The following is a 13,498-nucleotide window of genomic DNA, read 5'->3' on the forward strand; positions in this document are numbered from 1 at the left end:
TTAGATGACAGGGAATAACCACGAGCGAGCGAGGAGTCATTAAAAGTTTAGTATGTCACTCATGTAAGAGATCTACATTTGAGTGCTTTTTGTGTTGAGGCCCTGGCTCCACACAACGGGCAATGGAGTCTTCTCTAGCGCAGCCAGCCTGACCTTTGCATGGTGAAAGCAGGTGAAGGGAGCCTGCACACCTCCTTATGCAAGGCAGTAGCTTTGCGGTCGATGTCACAGAGCATCAGGCAGAAGAGGTGTCGAGTCTGTGCCACCCTCCCACTCAGCCCTGAACCCCGTTCTCCGGGGCTCCCTTCACAGAACGCGTCGTGATTGATGCTGTGCAAACCTGTCAGCCGTCAGGCGGCGTGAGAGCGTGCGTTTTCTCAGACGCTGGCGGTGGGGGTGTTGTCTGGGTTGCTAGGGGAGGACGATGCAGGACAGGCAGGAGGTGGGGTCGTCGGTGGGACAGCTGTGTGAGACAATGGCAACACTAAACTGGCTCTTTACATCAGAACTCCTGAGGCCCGGGAGGCAGGCTTTCAGGCTTCGACAGTGATAAATGGTGTAGATTAACACACTCCACCATTCTGAATGGAGTACAGCTTCAGTTCCCTTAGGGAGCAACTTAAAATTGTATAATTTACTTCAGCAAATACGTCGGCATCTGTTGTCATTTATAGGCAATTATCACTGATATTATTTAGCTATACGTTTGTTTAATTTCTCTTAGAAATTGTTAAATGAGAGGAGGCAGCTCAGTCCATCAAGCTCTTACGTCCTGGCATTTCTGTGCTGGGGCTTGATGACCCGGAGCCTGGCCAGCAGACAGAGCCCAGTCTTCAGTGGCTCCTGGGCAGAGTGTCCAGCCTGACCTTTGCATAATAAAAGCAAGCAGTGTCCCTTCACATCCCTCTTCAGAAGAACTCTTGATAATTAGAGGACCGTGTGTTCAGAAAACAGATCTGTTGCTCGAGCTTGTATTGTTTTTGCGATGGGGGTCCCTGTATTTCTGAATGAAGTCCTAGTGCTGTGAAGCTCATTGTGCTGCGCAGGCCTTTTATAGATGTGCGACGGCAACCCCCCTGTCTGGAAAGAGCTTGGTGACAAATGATTTTGTTTTTCTGGGCTTTGCACAAGCAGTCGGACTCTCTCATTAAGGCCGCCCGATGGAATTCATTAACTTGCCAGGGGAATGGGAACGCGCACAGAAAGATGAAGACGCCCAGCGCAGGGACGGAGGACGGGGTCTGTCCAGGAGGCACTGAGAGGGCGTGAGGGGAGGTAGAGGAGGAGCTTGCAGATGTGCAGGAGTTTGCAGGCTTGTTGCTGTAGCTGCGTCGCCAGTGCTTGGTGCCCTACAGGTTGGCTGATCCCAGCAGTCATTTCTGCAGACAGACGTCCCACAGCACACTTCAGTCCTGATGGAGTTCTGAGGTCAGCCCAGCCCTGTGTGAGGTAACGAGAGGCACTCGAACGTGTTACAGTAAACGATTAAGTGTCTCACTTACTCTTAGCACGGGCTGTAGTTCTGGGCCGTAGCTCTGGGAAGGGGGCTGCTGGGTCCACACTGACCACAGCTGGACCGGCAGGCTTGTGTGCACTGAACATCTGGAGTCCTGTCTTGGCCCTTTATGGGCTGAGAAGAGCTCTCATCCTGCCCGTTGGGGAATCCCTGATGTCCACAGGGAATCGTGAGGAATTCTCAGGGCTGGCTACATTAGTATAACTGCGTTATATTCTTACAGAGATTTTTTTATAAATAATTTTTAAATTGCTGTAGAGTAATCCAGTCTCCCTGTCATCGTACACATTAGGTTGGCGTGTAGTTGTGCATTGCACTGCGGTATCTGCGGTACACACACTGTTCTGGCTGCTGGAGTGGAGAGTGTGGGCGTCTGACCTGTGATCCTGCCAAGGTAAAGACACAGCTTTTCTTCTGCTGATGAGGTGTCACTACGCTGCAGCCGGCTCACGGTTTCTATGGTGACAAGCGCTGTGGTTCTGAGTCACCAGCCAGTGCTGCTGCCCTTCTACGGGGCTGGCGGAGTTGGAGCATGCGGCACACGATCGCCTGGAGCTCCCTCCCTCCCACCTGTCCGGCCGTGACCGCCGGGCGAACGTGCTTGGGCTGACTCATTTACTCAGACGCCTGTGTGAGAGGCAGCACTCTCCCGAAGAGCGGTGTCCCACAGTCGAAAGAGTCAGCCAGGGCTTTAACTTCTCCCCTGACATAAACCTTTCACGCCTCCTTTTCATCAGCCTGACTTCGGTTTAGTCAGAGTTATTTATTATCTTTATTTAAATCTGTTCTTCGTTTAGTCCCCTTCAAAGGCACGCAGTGCCCTCGAGGAGAACTGGGACAGCAAAGGCCGCGCTACAATTTTTGCTTGCGCAGAGCGCTAGGCTTATTTGAGCTGTAGACAGAGGAGAACTGCGTCAAGGGCGAGTAAGTGTCTTTTGCAGATGTACAATATGTGTAACTTGTCCGAGTCGATCTTCCCTCTTTGACATCGGCTGTTGCCGATGGCGGTACGGCTCTGCTGTGTGGGGCGGGTGCTGTGCAGGCTCTCGTGGGCGAGACGCCGTGGGTGTGAAGCCTGGGAGCGGTGTGCGTGACAGTGGGCAGCGCGGCACAGGCACGGCTCCGATCTCTCCTGCCAGCCTCTCTGTCCCGCGAGCCGCTCCCACTTCCCCATCGCCGCTTTTCCTCGTTACCAGTAAGGCGCAATTAATGCCTCTCTGAATGGCTGCTTTCTAATCGCATTCTAACTGTAACTAAGCCCTAAATTTAATTGTTTAAACTGTCCCGGATGGACCTGCGCTAATGATGGAGCTGCGAAGCTGGAACAGTCAGTCAGCGCTTTCGGGAATAATACAGACTCCTGTTTAGAATCCCAGGATCATTTTCACACAGCTCTTTTCATCACGCTAGATTTAACTATTTTTTTTAACAAAGCACCATCTTGGAAAACCAAAAAAGAAACATTTAATCCACCTTCGTTAGCTCTTGGAAAAAACCCGCTGAAAGACACAAGTGGCACATTGATGTTGCATTGTGCTATTTAACTTCTAAGACAAAAGGCGCAAGCTTAGCCCGGCATTCAGTATTTAACGGACGTGGCCTCATTTGTCTGGCTTGGAGAAACCCTGTGTCCGCTCCTGAGAGGCCTGCATTGTTTTCCCAGATTAAAACTGAGCTGGCCAACATCGCCAGAGAATGAAGCGTTATGATCAGGCCGGTGATCAGCAGTGACAATGAATAAAGAGTCTTAACCCTTTGCCATGCCATTACGGTAAGTGCAAAGTGAAAGGACTTCAGAGGTGCAGATACCCTACAGCCACAGCTGTTCATGGGAATGATAACATACACAGTATGGTGCACACACTCCTGTTCTGTTACAGTTCTCCAGGTCTTCTACTATTTTAAGCTCTGCTGCAACAAAATGAGCTCCACCTCCCTTTTTTTCGCCTTCATTTCTGCCTTCTGTTTCCTTGTGCCGTGAAGCTTGGGACCCAGCGTGTGTGACAGAGCCAGCCTCAGCCCGCGGGTTGGATCCGTGTTGTGGCTGGCCAGATGTTGACTGCTGCTATTTGCAAAGCTGCACCGAGATACTCGCCGCCACACCTCCAGCAGCCTGCTGGGCACAGCGATGGCAGCCTGGCACGCTCTGGCGGCCCGGGCGGGGAGCGTCAGGCTCTGGAGTCAAGCTGCAGCTCTAGGCGATGTCTCACACTCGCCCCTTGTGTGTTTTCAGTCCACGTTCCAGGTGCCCTGAGCTCTTGAAAGGGGCTGAAACAAGAGGGAGCAGGGGTGAGAGAATCTGAATCGGGAAGGGAGCCCGAGAAGTGAGTTCTGGAACCGTGGAATCAGTTCTATCCAGGAGCTCTGGGTTAGGCCTTCAACATGGAGAACGTGTGGCTGAAAGCTGTAATCGATCTTAGACTGAGTGGAGACAGTGAAGCCAAGACAGGCACACTATTATTATTATTATTAAAACCCAGGTTCTGTATCACAGACACCTCTCACGTTTAAATGAATGATCTGCTTTCTTCACAATCTGGACAAATGTGTCTGTGCATCTTTATGAGTCAATGTACCGCAGAGACACAGGGATTTGTCCTGCACTAGAGGTTGCCAGTTATTGTTGCCTGTTTCCATAGGTTCGTTCTTATCTCAGGAATAACATGAACTCCGATACCAGTGGCATAATGGATAGCGTCTGTCAGCCGTTTTGGATGAGGCAATGTCACATAAAAAATGGATGATTCATATTCACCACAAATTAAATATTTATGATGAAATTCACATTCTCTGTATGTGAGATTAGAAGCCCTAATCTTAATCAAAGCCATGAAACAGGCCCTTTAATATAGTGAACAGAGGGCAGTGCTCCTGAGAATATCTGCTTTTTAATGCCAATCACTTAAGAGCTGCACTAGAAGTTTTAACTTTGCAATCCGAGACAGGATGTCAGTGTGAACACCATGATCATAACACTGAATCGGTGACCTTGACTGCAGCTATATTTAAAATCCAGGGCGAGTGGTGAAAATATTTAAAAAAAGATTTGTTGAGGTTATTTCAGTCTTTTTGTGTGTTCAACTTTGTGATCATGAAGTACGGGAGATCCAGGTTTTTTCCTCTGGTGTAGTTTGCAGTCTGGAGTTTTGCAGGTCTCTGGCTTTGAGCCTATGACCAGGAACTGCATCTGTGCACAAAGGTTATTGAGTTTTTGCTGAAGTAAACTCTGTCTCTGGGCCGTTAGAGAGACAGCGATGAAAGTGCAGAGAAGAGCTGTCTGCCTGAGGTTCAAGTGCCGGAGTTATGGAATTTCTTCAAGCTCCTCTCTCAGTCCTAGGCCTTGCATGCTGCCGTTTTCTCTCATTTCCATCTCAGTCTCCACTCGTCTTCCTGCTTTGCACTGCAGCCCTCCTTGATACTCTGTTCAAATGGCGTTGATTGAGGCTCAGTGCGAATCGTTGTGACTGTCAGAGACGTAACCATCGATTTCTTCTCCATACACCCACTCAGAGTGGGTTGTGCAAGTCCCCAGTCTCCATTCTTACTGGGAAGGTGGTCTGATGTCGCTAGTTCCAGAACAGGACCCCTGGAGGCAGGGCTGCAGCTGAGAACTGACCTGCTGGCAGACAGATGCCTCCCTCATCTAGGGATTGATCTTGGCAGCGGTGGGGTGGGGCTCTGTAGTTTTTAACTGCCTGGAAGATGTCCAGGCCTTTACTCCTGCAACTGTATTTTTTGTCAAAAGTCAAAGGTATAGCAAAATAATGACAGCCAGTCTAGGGATAAATCCAGAGAGTTAGATATAATATCTTAAGTGGGGTTCCAAATGAAAGGAGGTCTTTCAGTCCACCAAGCCCATTTGGTAGTTAGTAGGTACACCGAGCTGGTTTTTGAAAGAATCCAGGTGAACAGCTTCAGCAACTTGTCTGGGTAGCTTCTTCCAGTCTCCTACATCTCTTTGTGTAAAGATGTGCCTCCCATCCTTGGTTTTAAATGTTCTCTCATGTTGTCCGACAGGGGGAGTGGAAGCTTTCCCCTCGGCCTGCTGTCCACTCTCTCTGTCTGAGTGGGGGCATGGGCTGGCCCTGACCTGGCTGTGCAGTAAAGCAGAGGAGACAGCAGCTCACAGCAGGGGGCGTGGCCCTGTGTGGGCGTGGTGCTCGTGGTGCTCATCTCTTTTGGGTGCTAATGTGGACATTTGCTCGCATTATAATGCAGCCGGCAGAGCGACAGATTTTGCTGCCGGTTGTCCACACTGGAGGGCTTCTTGATGGTGATACTGTATATCTGGTGTTTGGGAACCAGATGAATCTAGAGGTGTTTGTAAATAGCACAGGCAGAGTGCTGTAAGGTATCAGCTTTTGGTCTATTTTTACAAGACTTGTATTTCAATACAGATTGTGCAGTATGTAACATGCCACCAAAGTGATTCATTTTCATCTCATGCTGTTTTTGCATCCTCTGCACTGCCAGCTATAGAGCATGGATCACATTTGTCTTCTGCGAAAAAGGTTAAATCTATTTTATTCAACGTATCGTTAAGAAAAGAAACAGAAATGGGGGCATTGGAAGTGATAGACCGTTAAGTATTTTGCCATATCAAAAAAGCCCTGCTTATAATAATACAAAACAACTGTCATTTTGGAGTAGTAAAAGACACACTTCAGCAACATGTGCCCTACCGATTTACTGCCTCTGAAGGAGTCTGTTTTATACCTGGTGCTTTTATGCTGCAAATGATGCAACACTCTGAAAACAGTTTATAGGAGACACCCTAAGAGAGGACACACACTATAATCATACAGGACCAGTGCACATGTGTGATTAACCCTACAGCTCTTCTGCCCTCGCTGAGATGCCAGAAATCACAGATGGAAAGAGAGATAGGGTTTGCAGTATTGGAGATAGCAATTTATCGGCTCGCCCTGGTGCTTCGAATTATTCTCCAGACGATGGTCACGTCAGGACACTGTGTCTGCAACATCCTCTTCCCTAAAAGCAGCTGCAATCTGGCCCGCAGAAAATTTCATTTAATGTTGATACTGTATATCCGTTGCTACCTGCCAGACTGTGCGTGGCATCCTGATCTGTGCTGCCGAGGCTCACCGAGGCCCACTGTAGGAATCTGACCCCTCTGGAGCCCCCTGCCTCCGCCAGTCCCTCTTATCCACCTGTACTGGGATGTCTGTCCAGGGAACCAGCACCGTTCTCCCTTCCACTGTGTTGCAGAGTCTCTGCTTCCTCGCTCGTTCTGCCCTCCTCCAAAAACCCTTGTAGCTTTTCCCCCGCATGAACAAAAGGAGTGTTGGAGATGGCTGCACTCTGAATGGACAGTTAGTTCTCTGTAGAGTTCTGTTTGATGTGCAGTCTCCCTCCTCAACACTGGCGAACCAGATGTTTGCCCTGCTGGAGTCAAGGAGCTCTTCTCGGTGACTTGACAGTACTGCTGTATGGCATGTGAGCCTGGGTTGAGTCCCCCGGACTACTGCCTTGCTCATTCATTCTCCAGCTTAAACCTGGTTGCCCTAGATATAAATCCACCTCGTTCTTTCCATCAGCATAAAACAAGGGTTTTATTCCTGTACAACAGGGGATGGAAACAGTACAAATGTTCCTGAATGAAAGTAAATTGTCAAAACTGAATAAACACAGGCTGTGAAATTATCTCCCCATCGGAGCTGGAGAAACAGGAAGAATTTGCTGCGGTTTTCCTTCGTGCTAGCGCGTCTCTGATGAGTCCTCCGGCACTCTGCCCCTTTGTTTGGAGAGCGAGAGCTGTGCAGAGTAACGACACTTCGCTGATCTCTCAGCACACTTGCCCTTTAGTCCCGCTGAAGCGAGGATTAACTTTGTCAACACGAACAGGAGGTGTGTTCGAGATACACTCATCATTTAAGCAGCTTGATAGGCTCTGTCTCCCCTGCGACCCTGTGCTGGACAAAGCGCTAGGAAAATGGATGGATGGAGAGCACCAAGGAGGCAAGCCAGAGGAAGCTATTGGCCAGGCTGGCTCATTTGGTTACTAGTATCTGACTGGTTGGAGGATGTTTCTGCTACCTTCATGTAAAACTCTGCTGATATTTACATTAAACATTGTCTGACAGGTGTTTGCCCAGGCCTGAATGTTCTCTTTGAATAGCCTTTGCAGCTCATTGCAGTGGCCCAGCTGCAGATCCGTGAGGTTCTCCAACAGCTGTACATTTGTCCCTCCCATGAGAACACTCAACCCTCACCTGCTCTATTTTCTCTGTGTGTTACCTTGAAATAAGGGTGAAATAAATTAGGACGTTTGCTTTGGAAAAGTGCAAAATAAAAAACAAATCACCTGTTCAGGAATCAAACCTTGCAAGGACCAGTTCATAACCAAAACTTTGACGGAGGGAACTCCATTCCACATGCCGAAGAGAAACAGGAATGAATAGCACCTCGATGTGGGCGTATTGATGTGAAAAATGGAAAATATTTTTGCATACTTTCCATACCCTTTGTCCTTGATACTGCCAGTGGTGATTATAGAGAATGCATGAAATTATGCAATTAAATGAGTAATTATAATTAATAGATAGCTTTGATATTGTCTTTTCCAGGGTCACTGGAAAGAGTTGAAATAATGTGGCCATCTGGTGTCTTCATAAAAAAGACCTTGATTCCCCTATATTTATTTGTCTAGCACCCGGTTCTAAATATACTGTACAGTAACAGAGCAGCATCAGAGCAGCACTGTGGCTCAGGGAGACTTGGGAACTGTCCTTGGTGCTGGCTATTTAGACTCTTCGGATGAATCTCATTCAGATACCTCCAGGGGAAATGGGCACAAAGGTATTAATAACTCAATATTGAAAAGGGAACTGCAACGTTATCTTTATATTTCGGGGTTTAAAAGAATCTGCATCGATAAATGTCATTTCGAACCACAATGATAGCAAAATGGACACAGTAGCACGTCAGTCCTCCAGTTTACACCCCATAATAGAGGAAATTCCCAGGTATGAGCAGGGCCATATGCTGTGATTCAGAAAGAGGCAACAGAACTTCCGTTGATGTGTGCAGCTCTATAACACTGTAAACAATACCATACAAATATTGCTCTTGATTTTAAGATGGTTTTGCTGACAAATGCTACTTACTTGTTAACTCGTGGAGATCACGTTGCAACATTTCTGCAGTGAAATGTCTACTGCACAGCCCGTATTTATACGCTCGTACTGTCCATCAAAGTAGATTTGTCATTCGGGAGACTAGTGAGCAGGAAGGGCCGACTCATGTCACAATTCGTGGGAACTCGAATGTGAGTTGGCAACAACAAGGCGGCTTACAGCACCTTCACAAAGTTCACGATTTTGTGCTTTATTCGAAATTTGTCAGTTTTTTTCTATCGCGTCAAGGAATTAATTTTGTTGCCGGGATTTAATAACTGGTCTGAGAAACTGGGACTCCAGTTTCCCTTTCACTCTGAAAACTCAGGAGACCGCTGCATCTTCTGGCCGAGAGGTGAGCGGAAGTTGTGCTTTCACAGGGGAGTGACGGTTCATGTTGATCTGATTTTTCCTGCAGGCCTGGATGACTGCCTACAGCAGTACATCAAGAACTTCGAGAGGGAGAAGATCAGTGGCGACCAGCTCCTCCGCATCACGCACCAGGAGCTGGAGGACTTGGGGGTGTCACGAATCGGCCACCAGGAGCTCATCCTGGAGGCTGTGGACCTGCTCTGTGCTCTGGTACGTTTTACCTGCGCCGGGACCGGAGAACACGCTGCAACCCTGTCACACCTCTGTAGCAGGCGTCCCACAAAGTGCACTGAGCTGAGCCTGTCTCTCTCGCCACAAACCTTCCACTGCACTGACTGGCCACACTATTAGAACCCCTCATGCTTAACGTGTTGGTCCTCTGCGAGGAGGTTTTGGGCGTGTGGTCCAAGAGATCTTGGAGTACTTGCAGCGTGGTGTCCTCCTGTTTCTCCTAGCGAAGTGAAAGAACTGCATGTTCCTCCGGTCTCACCAGGTTGCAATAGGATTGATTATTCTGCCTGGGCAAAGAGATACCAGTATCTAAGTATCTTTATCTAAGTACTTAGTTCTCTTTCATGACCTTCAGGCTAATCACCCATTTCTTGCTACTGGCACAATCTATTATTTTGTACTGGGGGCGTCTAACATGTTGATCTGCTAGTGTTTGAGCTTCCCTCACCATATAACCAAATACTTTCTCAGGGCAACAACTCCTCCACTACCCTTGTGCTGGTAGCACGCTCTTAATTGATAGAGCAGCCCCTGACAGCCCTGTTGGCAGTGCACTATTGCTGGACAGCATGGCACATGCGCTTTGGTGGCAGAACGGAGAAGCAGTGGGCTAAATGTTCGACTGATTGGAAGCTTGCAAATCACCTAGCCTGTCCCACTGAAGGGTTGGGGAGTAGAGGTGGCAGCTGGGGAAAAGATTTCCCCCCTACCTCTCTCAATTGATGCATCTTATTCAAAGTCCTGACATTTCCAGTAACGTTGTTCTTATTCTTTTGTTTTATACTTTAATCATATGAAATTAAAGAGTGGAGGATAGATCTCTATACTGAGCCATCCCATCCAGGCACTTTGGCAATTACCTGATAGACAACGTAAAAGACCTTTATTATTTCAGATCCAGGGGCCCTGTTTTATTACTCTCATGTAAGGAAAGGTAGAACCTCTTTTATTCAAGACGTTTGCAAATATTCCCCCTAAAAACGTGTTTTTGATGAATGTTTGCCTGTGGTGTTCAAGGTCGTTGAGTTTTGCAGCAGGCAGGTTTTCTGGGGGAGAGGAACTGATGTCCTGTTCCAGCCTGAGTGTGTTTCCTTCTGCCTTGTGCAAGTGGTTTCGTTCGTCGGCAGTTTTGGATGGGCGGCGGATTTCTTCTGGTGAGAGAAGGGGCGCCAAGTGTTAATAATACAGCAGTAGCAGTGACGGTTTTAGCTGGGATTCTCATTTTACACCGCACGCTGTAGCTGAGCTCAGCTCTCGCTCCCTCAGCCTCCCAGCTGTGATAGACACGCCACTGAGCGTTAAGACGCTGGGCTAGGAAGCTGGGAGCAGATGTGAGGTTGTGCTTCATCATCCTGTCACTTTTATTACCAGCCCTCCTCAGCTCTGCCCCCTCGCTGCGGTCAGCTTGTTTATTTATACTCTAGCGCCGTTGGGAGCTTTTTTTGTGTATTAATGGCTTAGGGTTCCCCTTGTCTCGGGAGGCTTAAGCTGCTGGAATCCTCAGAGGCTGTTGGGGAAAAAAAAAACCCCATTGAACAGGAAGTGAAGCACACACGCCTGCACAATGAGCTGAACACGCAGCAGGCCAGGGGTTAACGCAGGAGGATCCCGAGAAGCATGTGAGTCAGCGTGCAACTGAGGAGGATCTCATCTAACAGGCACTCTGTCCCCCCCCCCACCCACCTCAGGCACGGAGAAACGCTTCATTCTCGAAGCCCTTACGTCATTGGAGGCTGCATATTTTTTTAATCAGCTGATATGAAAAATGATTGCTCACCTGCTGGTGCCCTTTAAATCAGCGAGCCGGCAGCCTGCGTGCGCCGCAGAGCAGGGCGTTTGACCCCGGGGCAGGAGGGTGCCCCAGCCTTGGCCTCCCAGGCCTCCAGTGCCTCGCACAGCCGTGAAGGCTTGTGATGAAGATGGTGTGAGCAGCAGGCTCCACGCCGGGCGCAGTCCCAGGCTTGCTTGCTACTCTGTGTGTTTTCATTCACGTGGAGTAGAACGCGTTGCCGCGGCTAAATCGAACGAACAGGAAATTCAGGGACTCCCCTTCTCTGCCGTTGCTATGTTGTGGTGTCCACGTCATTTCCTGAATCTGTTTCTGACCGTGGCTCCACCCTCCCCCTGTACCCCGGGAACAATCCGAGTTTGTCACCCACTTCCTGGCTGGGCTGATCCGTTCCCGCGTCAGGTGAGCAGGGATTCACGGGAAGGGGGGGATGTTGGGGAGAACGGCCTGGCCCGGGGCACCCGGGAGGCTGGGGCCTGGCTTGGATTGGCAGTCCAGCGACAGGTGTGAGCCCCTTCCCAGCGCCAGAGCAGCATCCTGGCTCTGGTGCGGCCTGGGAGTGTCCTCGGAAGACCGCGAGTGTTAAAACAGACCAGCATTAAGCTAACACGCTAACACGTGGTAACAGGTAACAGGCTAACACGCAAGTTACTAGGAGGTCCCTGGCAACAAGCTCTCACCCCTGTTGTGACTCGATGTGCATTATCCTTAGAAAGGTATCAAACATCCTCGTGTTGAGATAAGAACTTCTGCAGTGAATCCACAGTGGTGCTTGTGGATACCACGGATTGCTCCCTAGTGTCTGTATGGTGCTTTGGATAATAGCATCTGGCAAGTAGACTTTTTCGTTTTCAGACCACAGGTGTTTATTTAGCGTTCCCGTGACAGTTCATCCTTCTCCTTTAGAACAAATGCGTAGAAACGTCTCTCCCTCCCACCCCCCCCACCCCCCCCCACACCCGAGCTCCGCAACACGCTGAGCGGCATTTCTGTTTTGTTAACGTTTCTGCCTTTAAAGGCGGGCCAGCTTGCTGCTCAGCGAGGCTTTGTCCGCTCCGAGGAGACTCGGGGGGCTCTCGAGTTGTGTCCCAGGAAATGGGAACACCTGCCGTTCAGGCCCCGTCGAGCCGCAGAGACCCATCTCCATGGAAACCGAAAGCAGGCCCCAGCAGCCACACTGGCGTGATCCAAAGGAGAGAAACATCGAAACCTGTCTGCATTTTTATTTTCTCCTTCACATGCAGCTTATAGAACCCTGCATTCACGTTTGCACAGTACAAGGATTCTCTGATACTTGTCTGGTCCTGCACCTGTACTGTGACCTAAATGAGAGCCTCTGGGCAGGGAGTGCGTCCTCATAATCTAGTGTGCGCTTTTCCCGAGCCTCTCCCAACACCTTTAGGAAAAATACTAGGATACTGCAGATGTCTAGTGTCCAGTATCTATTTCCCCTTATCTGTCCCCTAGTCTGAACAAGGAATAAACAGAAAGATTTTTTTAATTGACACTGGCTACCGGCAGACAACATTAAGCAATAATATGACTGATACTAATTAAAACTGGGTTTGAAATAGAATTGTAATGAATTGCAGGACCAAGCTGTGTCACAGTTTCTCAGTTACAGTTGGATTATTTCTGAATCCTCACACGAGGGAGGTGCACAGCAGGGCTACTCTCCTCAGCAGAGTGCTGGAATTCTGGGCCGTCATTGCCTCATGCAGAGAGGGAGATGAATGGCGTTGGATCCTTAGGAGAACAGCAACGGTGCTCTAAAAGTGCACAAACTCCATGTGATACCGACCTTGCAAGACCCCTGAAAGGATTATGTTGAAGCAAAATATCGAAGCAAAGCTAAGCTGGACACTCATGCCCAGGGGAAAATTGCTTCAGTGTTATGCATGTACAGTACTTTGAGTTGTAATGTGTGTTCCATTCCATGTGTAGTATGATACACCTGGAAGGAAGTGCTACCGTGATGGTAAGCCCTTAATGAAATTAATGAAAGAAAATTAAGGTTTCTTTCTCTCTTGGAAGCTAAGGGGTGGGCTTAATGGCACAAGAATAGTTACTGTACAATCCCTTATAAGCCATTGTAGCCCATTGATATACTGTGTCTGAGGGTCTCATTAAGAAATGTCTTGAAAAAAGCCAGTGTGTTGGCTCACATGGCTGGGTAGCTTGTTCCATGCTCCCATTGCAGAACTGAGACCATGGGCTGGGGGAAAACACTTGTACAGGGCCAGGCCAGGCTCTGGAAGATGCTGAAAGCACATGTACTAAATTAGTGCAAAAAGAGAGTAAACAACTTTTGAATTTGGGATAAGGGTGATGCAGAATTGTCTATGCTTTTCCTTCATATGCTTGGTCTTTCATACAGAATTGTTCTTTCTTTGTTTATTTTTTGCTTTGTCTATGGAGAACAATTTTTCCCCATCTTCCACTATCAGCTCACTG

General features: G+C 48.7%; 1 protein-coding gene across 4 annotated transcripts in view; it reads left to right on the plus strand.

The window, feature by feature from the left end:
• cnksr2a (connector enhancer of kinase suppressor of Ras 2a) overlaps positions 1–13,498 on the plus strand; it is a 112,657-nt gene that overhangs the window by 23,037 nt on the left and 76,122 nt on the right. For all 4 annotated transcript variants that reach the window (XM_015341501.2, XM_069189904.1, XM_015341502.2 and 1 more), the window contains exon 2: positions 9,071–9,234. In XM_015341501.2, coding sequence (XP_015196987.2) covers positions 9,071–9,234 — 164 coding nt within the window. The remainder of the gene's footprint in view (positions 1–9,070; positions 9,235–13,498) is intronic.

Source organism: Lepisosteus oculatus, chromosome 5 (genome assembly GCF_040954835.1).
Source record: "Lepisosteus oculatus isolate fLepOcu1 chromosome 5, fLepOcu1.hap2, whole genome shotgun sequence".
NCBI lineage: Eukaryota > Metazoa > Chordata > Actinopteri > Semionotiformes > Lepisosteidae > Lepisosteus > Lepisosteus oculatus.